We start from the raw sequence: 24,400 nt of genomic DNA, 5'->3' as shown, positions 1-24,400 counted from the left end.
TTTACACCTTGACAATTGCAGTTTGATGGACGCGGAAACGCCGCTGTCTGATCATCTTCCTAAGTTTTACAGAAATTTTACAACGGTTTATAAGATATGCCATGGAAACAAAACAGGAATGGTAGGACTGGCGGAGCACATTTCAATATCCCTCCCAAATTATTGTTCGAAACGGAATAAAAATAATGACACACATATCTCACTGAAATCGTTTTACTTTCAAAGCAATGTAAACATATATGATAATTGAATGACAACCATAATGGACTGGTCGGACAGGTCTTTTAATGACTGCTTTCACAATAGTGATATTGCAGACAAGAAAACCATGCAAATTATATTTGTTATTGGTGTACTGTTGTTGAATTAAATCTGGAAGTAAAAAATGTGATTTGATAAAAACAGTGAACATCCGAGAGTCGTGTTATATTCATCTATTGCTTTATAGAACTATAATGATCAGTGTTATTCACAAGGTTGGGGGGTATGTCATCTGATACCGCTTATCTGGAAAGTTCACATCCCCACCAAAATGACGTGGATAAGTGGGTAAGACGCTGGCTCGCTAGCCTGTAGGTCGGGTGTTCGATCCCTGCATTGGCCGAGAAAGTTCATCCAGATTTTCCGGCGTGGTTCCCCCTTGTCAGTGATGCAGGACGGAGGGCCTGACAAGTGAGCTGTCTAGTCCTTCGGATGAGACGAAAAACCGATGTCCCGTGTATATATTGGAATGCACATAAAAGATCCCCTGGCAGTTGGAATTCGATATAAGAGTAGGCGATAGTGCCGCTGCCCGGGCAAAATTTCCCTCATAGCACACTGTATGGCGTATGCCCGTCTTCATTAGCCCAGTATAGGAGCAGAACAGTAGGACGTTAAACCCCATTTCATTTCATTTCATTCTCACCAAAATGTTCGTCCTGTGTATAACCATTTAAGGATAGGGTGGTCCTGTTCGATTTCTGTTGCGGTTCGATCTGCGTAACCAGAAGTAGGTGGTCATCCTAAAGGTGTCACGAGGTCAGTGATGAATGCGATGAAAGTATTTAGGTCAAAATGTTCGCTCAAAAATATGGATTGGCAAAATATACCGACCACCTATAACAACTGTTCGGCGAACACCAACTTAGCCGACCGGGTTCCCCGGTCAATGCACTGGAATCCGTGATCTAAAGTTCAAGAGGAACCCTTCCCACCACTATCACCATCACCATCATCTGAAGAATACATACTCGAGTTCACAGACGAATGCTTCTGGTTGATCGCATTCGTAATCACCAAACTGCGATTGACTGGCCTGTACCATCTTTAGACAGTGTTCACCTGGTCGTCTTGATGGTTCATTAGTATACCAAGGTATCTGACCTAAACCTTTCTGAGTGCCAGCCCACATGTAAGTACCATCAATATAGTTGAATGCACCGATCCAGTGAAATTTGTAGGTACTGCCTACAAAATAGATAAACAAACAATAACTTAGATGATGATAAATATTCAAAGTTTACGGCTTGTTTTTAACATATACCCCCACCCCCACCACCCCTCCCAGAATAAAAACAGTTGTTCCTGAGAATACCAAAGTCCAAGAGTCCCTTTGAGTGTCAACCAACATATACGCAACATAATCCCATCTATCAATTACTCAGTCTCTGTATTTTTGTTTTATCTCTAATCGTTTAGGTGCCAAGCATTTACTGCAACCTATGGGGTAAGACCCTATTTCCATATCCAAAATGGACGGACGAAAGGACTGGTTTACAGTACATGTTATATTGTGTATAACGTTAGTGCATACTTTTTATAACGTTAATATATTGGTTTACAGTACATACCTTGTATAACGTTAATATATTTGTTTACAGTACATACCGTGTATAACGTTAATATATTGATTTACAGTACATACCCTGTATAACATCAATATATTGGTTTACAGTACATACCTTGTATAACGTTAATATATTGGTTTATAGAACATACCTTGTATAACGTCAATATATTGGTTTACAGTACATACCTTGTATAACGTTAATATATTGGTCTACAGTACATATTTTGTATAACATTAATATATCGGTTTACAGAACATATCTTTATAGCATTAATAAAGTACTTACCGTGTAAAAAGTCAATATATTGGTTTATATAAAGTCGTTCTGTATCCGTTTCAATAGAAGCCAGATGGCTTCCGGCTGCTTGACACATTGTCTATAATAAAAATAAAGATAGCCACACATCAGCTTAATCTCAACTACAGCTTATCCGAAAAGAAAACTTGGGTTTTGAGCACATTTGATGACTCCGGGACGCTTAATATCGATGGTTCATCCTCTCATGATTCCAACACTTCGTTAAAAACTATAATCTCCACTCTATCCCGTTCACAAGGTTTTTGACAAAGGGGGATAACTCCGGGATGGATAGGGTTCATCCCATCATTTTACAAAAATCTGTTAAATTATAGCCTCTATCGTGCCCACAAGATTTTAGACAAAGGGTTCATAAGTCCGGAACGGAGATTCACGGAATGCTGAAAATCGATAGTGTTCATCCTCTTATGAGGAATTCGAAAAACATATGTTAAAAATTACAGCCTGTATCGCGGCCACAATGTTTTTGGAAAAAGGGGACACACGCGGAACACTGAATAGCGATAGGGTTTGTCCCCTCATGACCACGATGCTTCACACGAAATTTGAAAAGAGTCCGCCAAATTTGTAGCCTCTGTCGCGTTCACAAGCCAATTGTTGCTGGTGGACAGGGTGGGGCATAATACTCGGGGGGGGGGGGGGGGTAATACCCACCCGACACAGTGACCATGAAGTTGGACATGCGACCCTGCTTTTTGCCACGTACAAGCTTGGGTGAAAACCACACCTTATGATCGAAAGCGTACAATTTAAACCAATCGATCATCTAATTCCAGAATATTTTAAAAAGCTGGCAAGATGATAAAAACTATGGCTTAATACATCAGTGTAAATTAACTGCCTACCTCAGCATCAAATCTGTTCGCTCGTGTAAACGCCGTATCAGAAACCTTGGCTTACTACATCAGTGTAAATTAACTATAACCTACCTCGGCATCAAACCAGTTCGCTTTAAAAGTTACAATAGCGTAACAAGACTGTTCATGTCGGTGGAATCCATTGGGACACGACTGTCCATCTTAAATAATAAAATGGATAGTTACACGCGCACATTCTGGTTAAAAGATAAAAAAAACGGCTGGATCTCTTTTAATTTCAACAAATTATTACACGTTCGAAGTTTCTAAATTCTCCAGAAATACACACGAATACTGATTATAATTTTATATTCGTTTGGTATCAACTTTAATTTAGATGCAGGATATGTAGGAAACCAGTATCCTATATCGTGTTATGCAAGAAAATGGAGTTGGGCGTTCGGTATCAACGTTAATCCCGAAGCAGGATATGCCAGGCTACCAGTATCCCCTATCGTGCTATGCCAGAAAATGGAGTTTAGCGTTTAAGAGTAGGCGGAAACGTCGTTTTCTGTGCAGACTTGTCATCGCAGCATACACTGTATGGTGTATGTCAGTCGTCATTACCCCGGTTGGTGTAAAAGTGTTAGACTTTAAAACTCCATTTCACTGAGATAAATGTTTAGCATACTTACATACTGAGAGAATTAAACACGTAAAAATCAGAAACACAAACATTTTATTTGACATAAATCTATCGAGAATTCCTTCAAACCATGACAATAAATTTATAAGCTGAATGATTACTGATAACTAATCTAATCTAGTCTTTTAAAAAAAAACATCTGTCTTTCACGTGAACTTAATAAACCAACTTTACACGTTTCATTCATTGTTGGGGTGGGGGGGGGGGTGGATTGCTGAATGGTTAGCGTGCGCGCTGTATCATAAAGTCTGTCATTGAGTCGACTGGCGTGGTTTCGAATCCCCGGTTGTACGTGATAAGGAGTAGGGTCGCCTGTCCAACCTCGTGGGTTTTCTCCGTGTCCTCCGGTTTCCCCCCACTGCTAAAGAACCCTATGTTAGTCCTGAAATGACCTAGTTTGTGTCGAGTGGACGTTAAACCCCATTTCTCTCTCTCCCTCTCTCTCATTCATTGTTTTCTATATTTGGCTGCTGAGTTAAGAGTAGAAATAGTTCCACTACTTGGCTAAGTGGGTAAGGCGCTGGCTCGCTAGCCTGGAGGTCGGGTGTTCGATCCCTGCATTGGCCGAGAAAGTTCATCCAGATTTTCCGGCGTGGTTCCCCCTTGTCAGTGATGCAGGACGGAGGGTCTGACAAGGACAGCTGTCTAGTCCTTCGGATGAGACGAAAAACCGAGGTCCCGTGTATACATTGGAATGCACGTAAAAGATCCATTGGCAGTTGGAATTCGATATAAGAGTAGGCGATAGTGCCGCTGCCCGGGCAAAATTTCCCTCATAGCACACTGTATGGCGTATGCCCGTCTTCATTAGCCCAGGTTAGGAGCAGAACAGTAGGACGTTAAACCCCATTTCATTTCATTTCATTTCATTTCATTTCGGTTACACTACTACTGGTGTCTTCCGTCTTGCTCCAGCCCAATCTGATTCAAATACAGATCTATATTTCGTTTCGTTTTTTTTTTAAACTTTCGATGGCCTACACTACATGAAGATCTGACAAGTTATAGCCGCCATAGGTCACGTCAGGGGTCAAAAGACCGACTTATGACCCTATGATGTCAGACATTTGATTAACCAATCAGCATTGATGTTACTAGTGGATTCCCACAGTTCCGTGCAAAACACGCCTAAAGCTCGCCGTGACAGACCGTTTCATTGGCTTATCCCTGACACCATTCAGGACACGAGTTAAATAACAACTCTTCCAGATCCAAGTGTAGTAAAGACAAGTAAAACGAAATAGAATCTGTGTTTTAACCAGATTGGCTCCAGCCACAGTAGTGGACCGTCCTAAGGCCTTCCTCTGACTACAAAAAAGTTACTGGCCTATAACTCCCTTAATTTCTAATTACACTGACCCCAAAAATCTGTACTGTAGGCTACATGGCTTAACATATAATAAACCAATTCCCATTGAAATAAAGGCGAGGCGAAACCTTGCCGTATAATTATATGATTTGATTAAACCCAACTACTAGGCGAAATTTCTGTTCGTTTTAAAATGGCCGCCGAACCAGAATCATGTCATTTCATAACACTAGAAAATACAGAAAAACTGTTTGTTAATATAAGATTATGATTTCAGTGTTCCACTCGTCACTATTTTTAATATAATTACTTATTTCCATGCAAACTGTGATGATATGTGTTGAAAATTTTGCTATTGAACCTAATTTTACTTGCGCAAAGCCTCGAATAGTGTATCAATTGTAGCTGTTAATAAGATTTATCACGGCTATTCGGATATTATCACAGAATAGTGTTTACACAGATTGATGTATAAGGTCTGAGCAACTATTGTCTCAACAGTGTTTGGGTAATCAAATGTTTTTTGGGGGTTTTTTTGTTAAATTTTAGTACTAAATGTTTCCTGTCTCTGACCCGGGGGATTGAATGGTCGAATTATTAGCGTGTGTGGGTTGTATCATAAGGTCTGTTATTGAGTCAAATGGCACGGTTTCAATTCCCCGGTTGTACGTGACAAGGAGTAGGGTCGCCTGACCAACCTCGTGGGTTTTCTCTGGGTCCCCCGTTCTCCTCCCAATGCTAAAGTCCCCTACGCGCAAGTGAATTATTGAAATAAAATTGAACCATATGTTGGTCCAGAAATGACCTAGTTTTTGTCTAGTGGACGTTAAACCCCATTTCTCTCTCTCCAGATTGGGTAACAAAATGGCGATCATAACCTCAGCTGGCCAGTCTCTCTGTATATATATGTTTACACATGTTGACAAGGTTGAACAAGACAATCTATGACTATGTAGATATAATAAATAAATTAATTAAACCAGCTTTATTTATAAAGTTTATTTAAGAATAAAAATTAAACATGTACAAGAAGGCAGTGACACTAAATGGCACATAGTGCTAGAAAAAATACATTAATATATCTGTACAAAACTTGTATAAAAATACCGACAATAAATGCTAAAAGAAAGAAAATAGATCTATATTAGAGTAAGTGATTCTATGAGTGAACATACACAAGAAATGCTAGAGAAAGTAAATAGATCTATATTAGAGTAAGTGATTCTATGAGTGAACATACACAAGAAATGCTAGAGAAAGTAAATAGATCTATATTAGAGCAAGTGATTCTATGAGTGAACATACACAAGAAATGCTAGAGAAAGTAAATAGATCTATATTAGAGTAAGTGATTCTATGAGTGAACATACACAAGAAATGCTAGAGAAAGTAAATAGATCTATATTAGAGTAAGTGATTCTATGAGTGAACATACACAAGAAATGCTAGAGAAAGTAAATAGATCTATATTAGAGTAAGTGATTCTATGAGTGAACATACACAAGAAATGCTAGAGAAAGTAAATAGATCTATATTAGAGTAAGTGATTCTATGAGTGAACATACACAAGAAATGCTAGAGAAAGTAAATAGATCTATATTAGAGTAAGTGATTCTATGAGTGAACATAGACAAGAAATGCTAGAGAAAGTAAATAGATCTATATTAGAGTAAGTGATTCTATGAATGAACAGACACAATAAATGCTAGAGAAAGTAAAAACATCATGTCCAGAGTTCACCAAGCATTCTCAGACTTGAGTTAAGAATTTCCTCAAAATTATTCTCCTTATTTTAACTAAACCATAACCCTTTATAAAACTTTTGTTGTTTTAATGTAGCAAATACATCAATAAGAAACTATGTGTAAAGTTTTGTGTTTCTGGATCAAAGATATTTCTATAAACAGTGATTGAAAGTTGAGTAAATTCTTAACTTAATTCTGAGAATGCTTTGTGAAACCGGGGCTTGGATTATAGTAAATGATTTTATGAGTGAACATACACAATAAATGCCAAAGAAAAGTAAATGCATCTAGATTCAGTTGTAATATACAGTTAATGCCAAAGGAAAGGAAATGGATCTAGATTGAGTTGTAATATACAATAAATGTTAAAGGAAAGGAAATGAATTCAGATTATAGTAATTGTATGAGTGAAAACATACAATAACTGTCAAAGAAAATAGATATGAGAGAAAATAGATATAACAAATGCTAAAAGAACGTAAATGTATCTAGATTGTTGTAAGTGATTTTACAAGAGAAAATAGATATAAATAAATCTAGATTAGATGATGTGATGTTATGAGTGGTAATATACTTCATATTAACAAGTAAATATATATACAATTTAAATAAATAAAAACTGGCACACATATCTACACATGGTAATTTATTGATAAATGTAAATTATTGTAATAAATGATCCTTATATAGGCCTAGATAAGGCCTACTGTAGATAGCTGCATATGGTCTACTGGCAGTATTTGTGAAATGTAATATTCTGGTGTTCATGCGTCAATCGTTGTGTCTTCCAACGTTGTGAACTGGTGTTGCTAGATTCAGTCTATCCCTTAAAGTGGATTTACATTCATCAATTTATTAATGTGGTATTACATGCAAATGACCGATGGAGCAGATCTAGTTACAGTCATTTTCCATAGCCCTCGGTCTTGACCGGCATATACGGCCGACGTTGAACCCATGAACTGGTGTTGCTAGATTCACTCTATCCTTTAATAAAGTAGATTTACAATCACCAATTTATAAACGTCGTATTACGTCTCTGTATATATTAACTATAGTAAAATAATACACAGATAGCACTAGAAGAAAACATTATTATAATAAATATAATATTCTACTTCAATAAATACAATTCATATTGAAATTCATTTGTCCATAGCACTAGGAATTTTATATACATGGTTTAAAAACTAGAAAATTAAAAAAAACCATAAATAAATGCAAATTAAAAGACACATAGCCTTTATTATATATGTACATATCTACAAAGGGGGGATAACTGGGGTATATGACTAAATCATGAAATACACCAGATAATATATATATACCCCAATATTTAACATGCCATAATGAGGAACTACACTAGATAATATATACACCTATATTTAACAACTTTTTAAAAAGATGACAATAAAAATAAAATGTTATGTACATTATACATGTATATACAATATTTTTATGAATATTTTCATCTTTGAATAATAAAACGATGAGTATTGCTGCCTTTAAAAACTAAATAACAAATGAAACTAATTGACTGAATATTTCATTTCCATTTTTTGTTCAATACATGTCTACAAAATTCATTACAAAGATATTCCATTTATTTTATAAAATATGTACATTTGTATGATAATATCTAACAGTACGACATGAAATTCATCTGGTTCTAATAAATGACCACCTGCCATTTGCTCATGGAACTACAGGTGTGACTGACATCTTACGCCTGATTACCTGCCATTTGTTTGTGGAACCACAGGTGCTACATGTATCGAAATCTGACCTTGATAGTCCGAGTTCAAAAATAGAATAGGTGGAAATGTTGCTGTCCTGGCAAAATTTTCCTCCGAAAAGTAGGATGTTAAGCTTGATTCATTTCACATAAAATGCCCTAAATAATATTCACATGGCATATTTTATGAGCCATGTTTATATTCAAACAGTTTAATTAAGTTTCGAAATACCAAAGCTAATAACTAAAGTAATAATATCATCATATACATTAACGAAAATATAAACATTTGAATATAACCATGGTTTACCGGGGTAATGGCAGTTATAAATAATTCAATTACGAAAAAAAAACAATTTCCCAATTGTGTACACAAGTACGACAGACGGGACATGATGAATCCGTGATTTAATAGAAGTCATAAAAATTAATATTTGTCAAATACAGCTGAATTAAGAAAGAAAAACGATTTCCCAATCCTGAACAGTAGTACGACAGATGGGACAAGGTGAATCCATGAAATGAGGAGCACAAGTCGTACAACAACAAACATGTTTACACGGTCGAAATAAAACAACGCGAGTTTCAGATAAACAAATCAGACATCTATCAGGATTTATAGCAGACGGGTCAGGTTGATTGACAGCTGTTGAGTCAGGTTGTTGATTTTCTTGTTGATTTTCACGCTTATTAACTGAAATATAAAACAAATCACGATAGCTCAGTGAAAAATTTGTTGGCTCACTAATCAGAAGGTAATGGGTTCCATCTTAGCCATGGCCCAGATAATTACGAAGACAGAAAATGGCAAAGATTTTACCTCTACAGAATTTCAATTTTGACAAACCAAACGAATGGCCAGGGCCCTGTTTCTCGAAATCTTAACTAAAGATAAAATCCAAATTTTAGTAGATACTTCAATTTTGATTGGCTAAGCACTAAAATCAATCCAATATTATCCAATCAAATTACTAAAATTTGGATTTTATCTAAGTTAAAATTTCATGAAACAGCCCCCAGAGTGGAAACAGAGATTTTCAAGGTACAGGACAGGTTCACAAAGTTCCTGGTTTCCATTTGATGGGAGATGAAGGGCCTGGTAAGGAACAGTCTCTAGTCATTCGGATGGGACAGAAATAAAACAAGATCCTGTATCAGTGTGTCGTTAAAATCATGCTTGGCAGTGAGAAATTTCAATTTGATGAAGAGTAGACAGAATTCAATCTGATTAAAACACAGATCCTATTTCATTTCGTTTTTATATTTCAAAATTTCGTTTTACTTGTCTTTACTACACTAGGATCTGGAAGAGTTGTTATCATTGACGTGTTCTGAATGGTGTGAGGACTTGGCTAATGAAACGGTCTGTTACGGCAAGCTTTAGGCGCGTTTTGCACGGAACTGTGGGTAATCCACCAGTAACATCAATGCTGATTGGTTTATCAAATGTCTAACGTCATAGGGCCAAAAGCCGCTCATGTGACGTCTGACTCGACCTATCGCTACAACTGGTCAAATCTTCATGTAGTGTAGGCCATAGAAAGTATAAAAAAACGAAACGAAATATAGATCTGTATTTTAATCAGATTGGACAGAATTGACACATTGACATTTTGTAAGGTAAAACTATAATTAGTATTTCCAGGCCTGGTGTGGATTTAACTTGATTGTAATAATGTACGCTACAGACTACAACTAAAACAAACGCGACATTATTTATCTTGAATAATTATTAAAACAATCATTTACCTATAATCCTTTAGTGGCATTTAGCAATTGGAAACATAACAAAACTATACAGTTATATGGGACAACAATCACTGGTTTATTGTGCTTGATAACGATAAGAGAATACTTATCGAAACGTTGTGCTTGTGTATAATAAACCAGTGATTGTTGTCCCATATAACTGTATAGTTTTGTTAATCATTTACCTGTAGATTTGATTCTAGTGAATTCTGTAACCAAGTTAGATAACTCTTCCTCATATTTCTGTATCTCAGCCTGTAATTGAGCTGTTTCAGTTTCTAATTCTGTCTGTTTTCTCTGTAACTGTGTCTGATGTATATATGTCTGTTGTTGTAAAGTTGTCTGAAAAGTTTGTTGTAAGTTATCTTCCCTTGATCTATGTCTGTCAACAGCCGTCTGCAGTCTGTTAGATAAGTTCTCAATATGGTCGTCTTTTTCTCTTATCTGTTGTCGTAACTGACGTTTAGTACAGCGATAATGGTTCAGTTGTTGACTCTGTTGGTTCAGTTCATGACTGGCTTGGTTCAGTTGTTGGGTGTACTCTTGATCTTTATGGTTCAGTTGTTGGGTGTACTCTTGATCTTTATGGTTCAGTTGTTGGGTGTACTCTTGATCTTTATGGTTTAGTTGTTGGATGTACTCCTGTTCTTTACAATCAATGATAATATTATGATGCTGGTTAAGAGAAGCTACAGTAGTCTTGTAATACTGGTCTTTAACAGTCATCACCTGATCTAAGCTATCTAACTGTTTATCTTTAGTCTGTAGCTGTTCACCCTGTAGATCTATGATGTCAACATGTTTCTTTAATTCACCATCAGCTAAAACAGCAGCTTTTAACATTTCAACACTTGGATATCTTCCACCTATAATATACAACAAGATTATAACAGGTAAATAGTAACCTGTCTACAGGTATGATGTAATAAAGTGAGTGTAGTCAATAGTAACCAGGTATAATGTAATAAAGGTGAGTGTATATTACTCACATGTATGTATAAAGAATTGTTGTATAAGATGAAGTAATTGAGTAGTAGAGATGTTGTACCCACATGTACTATAAGCTGCTAGTAGAGTTGTATTCAATGTTGGAGGGTACGGATCAGGTATATTTAATTCTCCTATTGATGTTACTGCTTCTGTAAAATATAAACAATATATCACGTCTTTATAAAGGTCTTTAATTAAAGGTATTGGGTCATGGACAGAAACCAACTCTTTCAACTCTATTGTGGTATAAGTGTCCGGGGGCGGATATGGGGGAGGAGAGAAATGAGGTTTAACGTCCGCTCAACTAACATATGGTTCGATTTTATTTTAATAATTTGCTTGCACATAGGGGTTTTTAGCAGGGGAAGGAAACCGGAGGACCCAGAGAAAACCCACGGGGTTAGACAGGTGACCCTACTGACTCCTTGTCACATACAACCGGTGACAGACCTTATGATATAACGCTAACAATTTGGCCATCCCCCCCCCCATATAAGGGCCTATCCATACAATATACATATATACATGTAAGGCATTGCAAATATCGCAAAAGAACATAAAAAGGTTAAATTGGATAAGAAACCTGTACAATCTCTCTGTACATGAATTACATACAAAAACCTAATAATACATGTACATGGAGATTTGCTATGCCCTTAAAGCAAAAATTTTATTTAGAAGATAAACAAGGTTTATTCTATCATGGAAATGAAATGAAATGGGGTTTAACGTCCTACTGTTTTGCTCCGAACTGGGCTAATGAAGACGGATTCTATCATGGACATTTTGTTTTAAATTTCGATCTTATAAAATGAAGACAGGTAATTATTGAGGATTATTATAGAACTTGAAGCCTGTAGGTTAATTAAGACTACAGGTAAAAAATCTTAGATAAATTTGAAAATTTAAGGAAGACATCATTTAATAGCCAACCATTCAAGATTTTACAAGATTTTCACTAGACAGGTCAGGGGTAGTGCCTCACTGTCTAGGTCGCTGTTAAAGTAGTGCAAAGTGAAGGTTCACCTGGGGCCATGTATATCTTAGAGAAAAAGAGAGGGAAATGGGGTTTACCATCCACTTGGCACAAACCAGGTCACAATTCGCTTGTGGGATGAAACCGGAGGATCCACGAGGTTGGACAGGCGACTCAATGACAGACCTTATCATACAGCGCGCACGCACTAATCATTCGGCCATCCACCCACCCCCTACATGTATATACCTTTGAATGCACATGAAAGATCCCTTGGCAGTTGGAATTTTCAGAAGAGAGAACAGAAACTATCCGAGGAAATTTCCCAAACCCAGACCAACAATCTCACCAACAATGACGTGCCCTAACCTTATTTACATCTCAGCAACCTTGACAAATATTGAGTTGGCCATAACAAATCTAGTCCAGAGAAACCACTATTCGACCAAATTATCAATGAAAATTATCATATGTTAGTCCCAAGTTACAAAAGTATTGTGTTAATGAGACGTAAACCTCTTTCCTTCCTTTATAAATATGTAGCTCATTGTACATATATTTGGAATGGAAGATTTATTTTGTCGTCTATAAGTTTTTTATATTTTTATTTTATGGTCAAGAGAAAGAGAAGATATAATCACCAACCTGTTACTGATGGATCAACTTCAACCAGTTGCTGAAATATATTTTATATAAACATATTATACATGTATAGAAAATTTATATTAAAAATTACAATTTGTGTCAAATCAATCAGATTAAAATACAGATCTATATTTCGTTTCGTTTTTTTATACTTTCGATGGCCTCTACTACATGAAGATCTGACCGGTTTTAGTGGAAGGTCGCGTCGGGGGTCATATGGGCGGCTTTTGACCCTATGAAGTCTGACATTGGTTAAACAATCAGCATTGACGTTCTTTTGGTTCACCCACAGTTCTGTGCATCGCACGCCAAGAAGTCGCCATGGTTTCATTGGCTAATCCCTCACACCATCCAGAACGCAAGTTACATATATATATAACAACTCTTCCAGATCCTAGTGTAGTAAGCACAAGTAAAATAAAATTTTGAACTATAAAAAATGAAACGAAATAGAATCTGTTTTACTTAATCAGATTGGGGGATCACGTGGCTAAGTGGGTAAGACGCTAGCTCGCTAGCCTGGAGGTCGGGTGTTCGATCCCTGCATTGGCCGAGAAAGTTCATCCAGATTTTCAAGCGTGGTTCTCCCTTGTCAGTGGTGCAGGACGGAGGGGCTGACAAGGAAAGCTGTCTAGTCGTTCGGATGGGACGAAAAACTGAGGTCCCGTGTACACATTGGCGTGCACGTAAAAGATCCCTTGGCAGTTGGAATTCGATATAAGAGTAGGCCGTAGTGCAACTGTCTGGGCAAAATTTCCCTCATAGCACACTGTATGGCGTATGCCCGTCTTCATTAGCCCAGGTTAGGAGCAGAACAGTAGGACGTTAAACTCCATTTCATTTCATTTCATTTCATTTCATTTACTTAATCAGATTGGTGTCAAATGTTATTCTACTTCTTTAAAAGCAATGTTTGATTAAAGGGAGGCAAATCCATTTTATCATTCTAAAACTATCCAGTCAGTAACAATCCTGAAAGCCAGTAATGTGCTGGCTACACGTAACTAACCAAAAGGTTCAGGGTTCGATCCCGGTGATGGCAGAGAAACATCTTCTGGATGTTAAAAATTACCTGTATTGCTGCCATTTGTAGAATAAATTCTTCTCCTTTTATAAATTTAATGAATCCACATGTTGGTGATATTAAAGCATGTTGCTGCCATGGTTCTGCTTCTGGTTCCCAATCTCTGATAGATAAACCACAACTAAAACATATAACTTTTGTTACGACACCTGAAAATATAGTATGAATATTAAAAATTAAAATTAGAAATCTATGATTTGTGAATTGTACAGTAAACTTTCTGTGTTTTCAGGTTTTGGTCCTGCACAATCCAACACAGATTTGTGTTTTTTCAATGTTTTTATTGATATTAATACATGTACATGTCTGGTTAAAAGATCTAAATGTCAGGTATCGGGTACTACTTGTAGCTGAAAAGTTTGTTTATAATACTGGTAAATAATAAAATGAAATTGAATGTACTTTTCTGCACGAACCATGGGTATAGATGTATGTATATCATATACCCCATGCATTGTGCTATGTGAACAATTATCCCTGGACAGCGGGATTTTCGATTACGCTTCATCAAATTTGGACTTTCAAGGGTTATTTTACATGCTATCAACATGTTCAAAGGACCTTATTGTTCCCCCCAACCAACTACTAGAAACAGTTCCATGCCAGACTGGTTTCAATTCCCCAGTTGTACAAAGTACATGACAAGCAGTTGGGTCACCTGTCCAACCTCGTGGGTTTTCTTCGGGTGTTCCGATTTCCTGGCACTGCTAAAGGTCCCTATGCGCAAGCGTATTATTGAAATAAAATTGAACCATATGTTAGTGCCAAATTGACCTAGTTTGTGAGAATGGACATTAAACCCCCTCTCTCCTCTCTCTCTCTCTCTCTCTCTCAATGCCAGGCCCTCCATCCTGCACCACGGACATGGGTAAACCATGTTGGTCAATCACGAGAAACTTTGTATATCAACACAGGGCTCGAGTCCGGGGCCTTCTGATTATTGAGCCAGCAAATTACTGACTAAGCCCCTATGGCTCCCTTTTTCAAACACTACAGTACCTGTATGGAAAAATCCTGCCTCTGCTAACTGTGTTTTGGTTGGTTTGTATTGTTTTGGCCAATGTCTCAAAGATGCTAGTCTTTCTTCCATGCTTCTATACTGTGGATGTAGAACTCGGAAACCGGTTTTCATATATTTGGGTCGGTTATTTTTATTTATTAACTTCTTTCTTACTAACTCTTCTAATTTCCTCGACACATTTCCAACATCAATTCCACTGACCATTGGACAACAATATCGACCTTTAGGTGAGATTTTTTCATGGACCTCTATTATGTTTAATTGTTCTCTGTATGACGTCACGATTCCCGCACAATAAACACACTGAACTTTGTCATCGTCAACGTACACAAATCCACCTGCCGCCCATTCCCCGGCCGTTTCATCCTGGGGATTAGGATAGGTGAGGATGCGAAAAGATTCGTAAGAATTGAAAAGTTTGTCGCCGATTTTAGGAAGTGTAAGCCGTCCGGCATATTCTTCAACATGATCCGACCATTGGGACTGCGGTCCAATGATGTTATTATCTGTTGGTTCATTGTTATCAACGTTAAGATTAGATTGGTTACCGGCAGGACTGGCACAGAATAAATTTCTGCGAACGCTATTCAACGACTGCCTTGTTGTATTCGCATTAGAGCCACCATTCGGAGGTGTTTCATCTTGACGGATGGAATTTGAAACGCCATTTACTTCACCTCTGTCGTCGCTGGGTTCTTGCAACTGGGTAGGATTATCTGGCTGTTGACTATTTGTACAGCAATGATTTGATACGTGGCCATCAGTGGCTGGTGATTCTATGGTAGTAGAATTACAGCAAATGTTATTTTCACTAGAACAAGAAGCCGGTGGTGATTGAAGAAATGGGCAGTATGGATTCAATATTCGGTGGACTGCAACTGGAGATTCGTTATTCCAATTTAAATATCTTGCTTTCGATTTACAAACAAAACACTGAATACCTTCAACAGGTCCAGCATAATAAAATCCAGCTCTTGCTAACTTTATAAACGATGTTCTATCACTAACAGACACATTTGGTCTTATATTATTTCCAACGCGTGTTTGTTGATGACAGTCGCTGTCACTCGCTTGATTTTCGTTTATCAGCCCTTGAAACGATGCTAAACGCACAAAATATTGTGACAACAAATCACCGATCTCCCCCATTGTGGAAACAATAACGCAATAAACACAAAACTTGCTAAAACACAACAAAAATCGTATAAAAACAAACAATAATATTCCAAAATTCAATAATAGTAAGCCGCCATTTTGTAGTAAACTCTTCAATTGACCCAGTAATGGAGTAATGGTAAAAATAGCAAAGGGCACCTGTTTCCGGTTTATTGACATGTATTTTTGGCCTACTTTCAGAACTAAACTGAAAGTAGATAAACATTATACTTGTGAACCGGTAAACAGTCCACGTGATCAAGTCTATCAACTTTTTTTTTGTATTATCTTCTGTTCAAGCAAAAGTGTAGTCTTTCTTGCTTCCTTATTATTTCTAGTATGTAAAATTAACGACGATTTATTGAAAGAAAAATATGTCTGGTAAAAGACTGGTTTGTCAATGGAGAAATAACCTATAGATGTTGTCCCACCCGTACCCCGCCCCTCTACTGCCCCTGTAGTCATATACCGTGTATTTTGCAGTTCTCGAGGCAGGTTTTAAGGTATACCACAAAGAATTCATGACAGCAGGCGCGGATTTAAAATCAATAACAATCATAATATGACATGAACTTTATGTTAACTTGAATAAAACTGTTTCTGGCGAGATAACGATCGGCGAACAACTATATAGGCAATCATAGGCGTACGAGCCTGGGGGAGTGGGGGGGGGCCAACTTTCGGGCAACTTTTCGGACAGACGGGTAAAGTGAAAAAAACCATTTTATTTCATATACTTGGCAAATTTAAGTGCCCGAAATCTAATAAAACACTAGTTTTACGGGCTGGAATAGCAGTAAAACGCGTTTGCGGCCGTCAAATATTCCAAAACTTTCTTGGTGGGTCCATACAAGGTCACCTCCGCTTCTTCGCCTCTCGAAGAAAACCAGCGCCGCTGTCTGTAAACCTGCAATTTTTTCGGGCATTTCTAGTTTTGCTTCCCTAACTGTTATCAAGCTTTACTTTTCTTTTAATTGAATACCACGAATTTGTACTGTCTATGCTTAACTATGCTTCCCTAACTGTCATCGAGCCCTAATAAAACACTAAATTTACTTTCTTTTAATTGAATACCACAAATTTGTACTGAATTGATTATGGATTAAAACATTTTGTCTGGAGCTACTCTACTTCGTGCTACATTTTTCGGGCATCGATTATTATTTGTGAATGCAGCTGCAGCAGTCTGATTGGATGATTGGAATTCAGAATGGGATTTCGGTTACAAAACCATTGGATACTCTTGGAGTTGCTTACACGGGCTCGAATAGCAGAAAACGCATTTGCGGTGGTTAAATTTTCTAAATTGTCTCCGAGAGGGTGAGGCCCCAATACCCCGCGACAATTGATAGGTTGTTTGGAATTCGAGTCAGTCAGGTAGGCTATATTGGAACAAATTGAAGTTGCTGTATTCACAGGCTGGAATAGTAGGAAAACGCGTTTGCGTCAGCTAAGTTTTCAAAATTTTCTCCCGTCTCCAAGGACTGTAAACGATTGATTGATTGTTCACGGGCTGAACTAGCAGGAAAACGTGTTTGCAGTCGTCAAATATTCCAAAATTTTCTTCTTTTTTTTTGGGGGGGGGGGGGCATATACAAGGTAAGCTCTGCTTCTTCGCCTATCCAGGAAGACCGACGCCGTTGTCTGTAAATCCGCAAAAAAGCCAGACGTTAAAGCCCATTTCATTTAATAAAAAAAAAATTCAAAAAAAATAACAGAAGAATTTTAATAGATTTATTTTCCATAAACCACAAATTTGAAAGCAAAAATTAATGATTAGACCACTGCAACATAACTGAATGACCAACAGTTGTTAGCCAAAGGTTGTTGAGTTCAATCTGAAATTAGAAAATATGATTTATTATGAAATGTCCTGTTTTATATAATCTTCCGTCTAGTTTATTCGGCCTCTGAATTGGCGAGCGAGTTTAGGTTGGACGATGTGGATGATGAATAGAGGAAAGTTGATTGGAAAAGAGATTGACTGTAAGATTTAGCAGGAAGTAATGAAACCAGCCATAAGGTGTTTTAACACATTCCAAAGACATACAGAAATACTCGCTCAAAATATATATTGTTAAAAGGCAAACTGTTGCCAAAAATTAAACAAACCGAGGTTTAACTGCGCCGACCGTCATAAGTGTGCTGCAAATGACACATGTTTCTGAAGCAACGACTGCGAGTTTTACAACATCTGGACGTTGCTAGATTACTTTACAATTCCCGAACTTATAGCTACGTTATCTATACGCCCAATCAGATGTTGTGACATCGCGAACTCCTCAAGAAACCTTGACATTGAGCGAACCTTGAACTTTACAACTCGATTATCACAGGTAGACATTTTAGCTTGAAAGCGCGAGACTTGGTATTCGCGACGACCGAGGAATCTGATAGGCTCACAAGCTGGGCTTGTACCCAATCGTAATTAGTGCTGAAATATGCGGGGTATGACGCGAAGGGCTTGATAAGTTGTACGTAGTTAAAGTGAGATCAAGTCTTATATTGAAGATGCAAATGACAATTCCAAGGGTTCTTTTACGCGTACACCAACGGGAAATCGGGTTTCGTCGTATCCGAACAACATGTAACTATTTCTTGCCATATACTCTGCCCGGGGCCGCTGACAAGGGGAAACGCGCTCGACAACAATGTGGGGGGACTGGTTCGGCCAACAATCCCAGGACTTCATGGTTGGTGAACCGTCACCGTGCTCACTGAGTCACCTCGACTAAAATAACAAGAAAAAGACCGAAGATGCTGTTGCCAATGGTATCGCTGCGGAATGTTTGAATTTCTTACTGATAGTGAAATTCTAGAGAGGGTTTTCAAGAAGTAATTGGTATTCCTATGGGGCTCATCTTTGCTTCTTTATAATGTACCTGCGAATGTGATTATCATTTGCACGAAGCCGCCTGCATGCACGATCTCGTAAAATGAGATAGAAAACTTGCCAAAACGTTCAATTTCACTCATAGACGATGTTTTATCACTATAAAATCTTGGATTCAGTGGTCATATAGATTTAATTTTAAAATGTTATAGAATACATGTATTGCCATGAGTTAATGATATTCCATCCAAAATGACAACTATTTGCATTTGCTTCTCACTATTAACCCAAAAACAGAACCTAGGTGTGACACTGTACGATAAACGGGACGATTGCAATTTTCATGTCGTTAATTCCATATTCATATGCAGTAAAATATCACAAACACACCAGCTTACGATGTAAATAACATAACATCTCTGTTTTAAACTAGAACGCTAGTGTCCAGACTGTTTAATACATAAACCAATTTAACATCCAAGTCAAACGTCTCTTTCAAAAAAACATTATAGTCGATAAATATAAAATATCTTCTTTCATCACAGATCAAACGTGCTGTTGGCAGAATGCTCTAAGAAATGTCGCCCAAATGAAATAGTGGCCTTTTCCCCATAAATATGTGTTATAGTTTAAAGACTACCCGTTTGTTGTTAGTTTAGTATATGTGATAACGTCGAGTAGGCTTACCGTGTTTGTACCCTAGATCTGTTGTAACACGTTTTGAAAACGGTCGGTGGGCGCATGTTGCCGTCATCGAGTTGTGTCTGTGGCTAGATGCTATATCGAGACAAGAAGCAATCCGTAGAACAATTCCCCCGCCCCACCCAGCTCACCCAATAACCCCAACGAAATATAGGTACGCGACTTAATAGATTACAAGCAATCTGTAGACCAAATATACGCACACGAATACATAGACAAGCAATCCCATAGAACAATTCCCACAAAATCTACTTACGCGACTTTACATACGAATGCTTCATCTGAATAACAACCAACATCCGCAAACCGAGATTGACTGTCCTGTACCATTGCAAGACAATGTTCACCTGGTTGTCCTGTAGGTTCTCCAGAATTCCAAGGTATTTGACCTAAACTTGTCTGGTTATGAACCCATTGGTAAACACCATTGATGTAGTTGAATGCACCAATCCAATAATGGTTGTATCTATCACCTAAATAGTAGATAAAAAAGGGGACATGTTAAGTATATTCTGTGGACTACATTTTCCCACGGGTCTATTACTGGAAGAATCGGCCTAAGACGAGTTATTTACTCCTTGAATCGGATTCAGACCAGTTAATTTATAATCTCGCTCATTACTTAGTCACAAATTAATATTGAAATAGATTTTCCACGTTACCATGACATAACAAATGATTATCAGTAGTGTTTCAAGACGAGTTATTTGCCCTGGAATCGGATTCAGACAAGTTAATTTATAATCTCGCTCATTTAGTCACAGTTTAATATTAAAAGAGATTCCCGACGTTACAGCCACCTGTGTATACTCCTTACGGCAAATAAAAAGATGCCGAAAATCTATTAAGAAGGCTAGAGAGAATTGTAATAATCAATCTTGCTGACAGCGAGGTATTATTTCTCGAATGCTAACAAACCACCATATATTTTTATCTTTGCAGTAATTTTCCCGGTGCAAGCATCAAGCAGTAGGTACACACGAGGCATGATTTAATTTAATACGTCTTCGGTTTGGCTAATATTTACCATTAACATATTGTATAACGTTAATACTGTGTATAACGTTAATATATTGGTTTACAGTACATACCTTGAACAACATTAATATACTGGTTTACTACAGTAAATACTGTATATAGCGTTAATATATTGGTTTACTGTACATAACTTGTATAACGTTAATATATTGGTTTACAGTACATACCTTATATAACGTTAATATATTGGTTTACAGTACATACCTTGTATAACGTTAATATATTGGTTTACAGTACATATCGTGTATAACGTTAATATATTGGTATACAGTACATACCTTGTATAACGTTAATATATTGGTTTACATACCTTCTTTTAAGTTAATATATTGGTTTAGAAAAAGTCGTTCATTGTCAGATTCAACAGAAGCCAGTTGGCTACCAGCTGCCTGACACATAGTCTAGAAAAGGCAATTAAAAATTGTTTCTGTATTCTAAATATGTGAAATATTGTTCGAAACAGACAACGAAAGGAAGAAAAATCGGTAATTTGTTTTCGCAAATATAGTTAAAGGTGCATATGCAAGAGCCAAATCCTCCTATTGAAGATTTTTATTTTGACTTCAAGAGTTATATAAACTATTATTTAGACATTTAGTCACATGCCTATATCAACTCTCTAAACCATCGAATGGCGGAGATTTAAACGGATTGAATCACGTTTCGTCAATAATGATTTAATTTAAAAATGGCAAAGCTAGCTATGTCTCGAATAACAAGTACCATTGTTACGATGATAAACAATCTATGCCACATCTTGTCAAAACTTCAAACGGCGATAACTTGGCTTAGAATAAAGTAATTTGAATGAAATTTTCAATATTCATTTCGCATTATCTACTTTCGAACTAGATCATAGCAAGAACGGCCAGCTCTTTATCAAAATCTTACATAATGCGTCTTTGGCGAGGTGAAAAGCGGGTTTAATTTCAGGCTAATGAAGACACACACACGCCAGGTATTCAATCTGGTTAAAACACAGATCCTATTTCGTTTCGTTTTTATAGTTCAAAATTTCGTTTTACTTATCTTTACTACACTTGGACCTGGAAGAGTTGTTATTTAACTCGTGTTCTGAATGGTGTCAGGGATAAGTCAATGAAACGGTCTGTTACGGCGAACTTTAGGCGTGTTTTTCACGGAACTGTGGGTAATCCACTAGTAACATCAATGCTGATTGGTTAATAAAATGTCTGACGTCAAACGGGTCATAAGTCGGTCTTTTGACCCCTGACGTGACCTATCGCTATAACTTGTCAGATCTTCATGTAGTGTAGGCCATCGAAAGTATAAAAAAACGAAACGAAATATAGATCTGTATTTTAATCAGATTGGCCAGGTATTGTGCCGTGAGGGAACGTTTCTAACTTTCAGGCAATATTTAAGGTGCTGTCAATAGTAAACACTCCACAAGGGTTACATTGAGACTAACATATGTTAATTCCTGTGGTTATTGAAGAATACGTGTGTGAACAATTTTGTCCAGGCAGTGGTGTTTCCACCTTGTCCTCTTACAATTCCAGCTGCCTGGAGATTTCTTTATACACACTATAATATACACTATACAGGGGACCTCGTTATTATCGTTCCATTTGAACTACACAGGAACGGATTCAGAAATTATTGCAGAAATTAGGCTTTTTTGGTTTTCTGGCGTTGCGTCCCAAGCTTCTTTCTAATTCAAATCTCTATCGTGCCAGGGCCGTCTTCAATTAGCCCAGATTAGGTGCAGAAGAGTAGGACGTTAAACCCCATTTCATTTCATTTCTATCGTGCCAGGGGGGTTGGATGGCTTAGTGGTTAGCACGTGCGCGCTGTATCATTAAGTCTGTCAATGAGTCAAATGGCGTGGTTTCGAATCCTCGGTTGTACGTGACAAGGAGAAGGGTGGCCTGTCCAACCTCGTGGGTTTTCTCCGGGTCTTCCGGTTTCCTCCCGCTGCTAAAGAACCCTACGCGCAAGCGAATTATGGAAATAAAATTGAACCATATGTTAGTCCCGAAATGACCTAGTTTGTGTCGAGTGGACGTTAAACCCCATTTCTCTCTCTCTCTCTCTCTCTCTCTCTCTCTCTCTCTATCGTGCCAAAAGCACGAAATCATAAAACAGTGGTTTAGCTCCCTTAACTGTACACCCTGTTGGAAGACCATTGATTAACTAACTAATAGAGCCGTGTATATAAACTATAACCTACCTCAGCATCAAACCAGTTAGCTCTGAACGTTACAATAGCGTAACAAGACTGCCCATTCTGAAAATATCCATTAGGGCACTGCTGTCCATCTTAAATATAATATAATAAATCACCCTTTATAGCGTTTGTGGTTCGAACTGATTTAGTCAATCTAGTTAAAGTTACTAGACAAATCTCTAACTCATCTCACCCAATATCATCCAAAGTCTTCGACATTGCCAACACGATTTATTGGTCAATTTAAAGTTACAATTTCATATTTTTAAGTTATTATATTTTTAAAATCTATTAAAATAAAGTCTTAAAATGGATGGTATCTATAAACAGTCCTACCTTGTTAAAGAATTATCCTATTAATCCTATAATTCACTATTGCCAGTTGAGAAATTGGCAAAAATATCATTTCCAACTTCAAATTCAAACGTTTGAAGATAGCTATTCCATGGTGGGGAATAGGAAAACAATGGAGGTAATTGTGTTATTATTTCCGGTGTCAATGATTTTTAAGTGTGAGAATGATACTCATGATCGTATAATAGTGAGTTGATAACCTATTGAGCAAAAGACATAGAAATAATTATGTTTTGACTTTCTTAGAAAATATGAAATTGTAACTTTATATCAACATTGATGGTGTGACATTACCGGGAAAAGATGGGCTTTTGATATCCAATATTTAAGACAAAATGAAAATTTTAAAATTGGCACACGAATCGCGTGTCAGAATGCTTTCGCAAGCCATTTGTAATGAAGCGACCTCTATGAACGAGTTTAAACATATCTCACAAGAGAATACTACAGGTGTAGATTCGAATAACCAGATGCCAAAGACTGTCATTCAATCTGGACTCTTCGCCGAACATAACTGATTAGAAATTACAGTAAAAACAGAAACGATTGAATGTAAATCAGTTTATATACATTCATATTACATTATTATATGCGTTGCAACCCATTTGTGTCAATTTCAAGGTACTAAAGAATGGCGTTTTAGCTCCTTTAAAGCCAGTAATAGAAATATTTTGATTGACAAATTTTTAGTATACATACTTACAAACTGAGAGAATCAAGGTAGTTAAAGCCAGTAACAGGAACATGGTGATTGATATGAATCTATCTCGAATTCCTTTAACTCAATAACAACAGATTTATAGACTTGAAGATCTCGAATTCCTTTAACTCAATAACAACAGACTTGAGGATCTCGTGTACCTGTCCAATCAAATCTGAAAACACCTGTGTATTGTTCTACTTTCACGTCAACATTATAAACCAGATTTACACGTTTCAGCTGCTGTAAAAACGTGCCAAACTAATGATTGTAAAAACTATGAATATAGTGTGTTAATTAACAATGGTATTAGGAATTGACTAAACGAGTTTCTTTTCTGTACAACGTATTTTAATGAACCGATCAAATGAACTCAGAGAGTGGAAATAAATACACAGCAGCTATGTCTCCACAGCAGGTTATCCGAAAGGTAAACTGGAATGTTGACCAAATGTGATACTGGACGCCTTCAAGAAGTATGATCTCTGGTAGGGGGGGGGGTCTTTAAACAGGACCCCCC

At 37.2% G+C, this 24,400-nt stretch overlaps 1 protein-coding gene and 1 long non-coding RNA gene across 3 annotated transcripts; both read right to left on the bottom strand.

Moving 5' to 3' along the window:
• Positions 1-209: 209 nt before the first annotated feature.
• Positions 210-22,856, bottom strand: LOC126810162 (uncharacterized). The gene is made up of 4 exons (XR_007675052.2): positions 22,830-22,856; positions 2,118-2,208; positions 1,233-1,449; positions 210-372 (listed from the first exon to the last, which is right to left on the bottom strand). It is a non-coding gene; the product is annotated as an uncharacterized LOC126810162 (long non-coding RNA).
• LOC126810060 (baculoviral IAP repeat-containing protein 2) lies at positions 8,783-16,166 on the bottom strand. Of its 2 annotated transcripts, none has more exons than XM_050535009.2 (6): positions 14,886-16,166; positions 13,875-14,035; positions 12,803-12,833; positions 11,181-11,330; positions 10,377-11,057; positions 8,783-9,136 (listed from the first exon to the last, which is right to left on the bottom strand). In XM_050535009.2, the coding sequence occupies exons 1-6, from the start codon at positions 16,054-16,056 to the stop codon at positions 8,895-8,897; spliced, it is 2,436 nt and encodes an 811-aa protein (XP_050390966.1). In that variant the 5' UTR covers positions 16,057-16,166; the 3' UTR covers positions 8,783-8,894. The 2 variants fall into 2 exon arrangements, with proteins under 2 accessions (XP_050390966.1, XP_050390967.1); XM_050535010.2 differs by having other exon boundaries at positions 11,244-11,330.
• Positions 22,857-24,400: the final 1,544 nt, after the last annotated feature.

This window comes from Patella vulgata, chromosome 2 (genome assembly GCF_932274485.2).
Source record: "Patella vulgata chromosome 2, xgPatVulg1.2, whole genome shotgun sequence".
Taxonomy (NCBI): Eukaryota; Metazoa; Mollusca; class Gastropoda; family Patellidae; genus Patella; species Patella vulgata.
The sequence above is the reverse complement of the archived record's forward strand: the minus strand, read 5'-3'. Positions and strand labels throughout refer to the sequence as shown.

What these genes read in the sequence shown, in the direction of transcription:
- LOC126810060 (XM_050535009.2), bottom strand. Translation starts at nt 16,056, where the DNA reads ATGGGGGAGATCGGTGATTTGTTGTCACAATATTTTGTGCGTTTAGCA. An exon ending in TACAAATGGCAGCAATACAG is followed by an intron (nt 12,834 to 13,874) that starts GTAATTTTTAAC and finishes AATATATTTCAG; the next exon opens with CAACTGGTTGAAGTTGATCC. An exon ending in ACAATTCTTTATACATACAT is followed by an intron (nt 11,058 to 11,180) that starts GTGAGTAATATA and finishes TGTATATTATAG; the next exon opens with GTGGAAGATATCCAAGTGTT.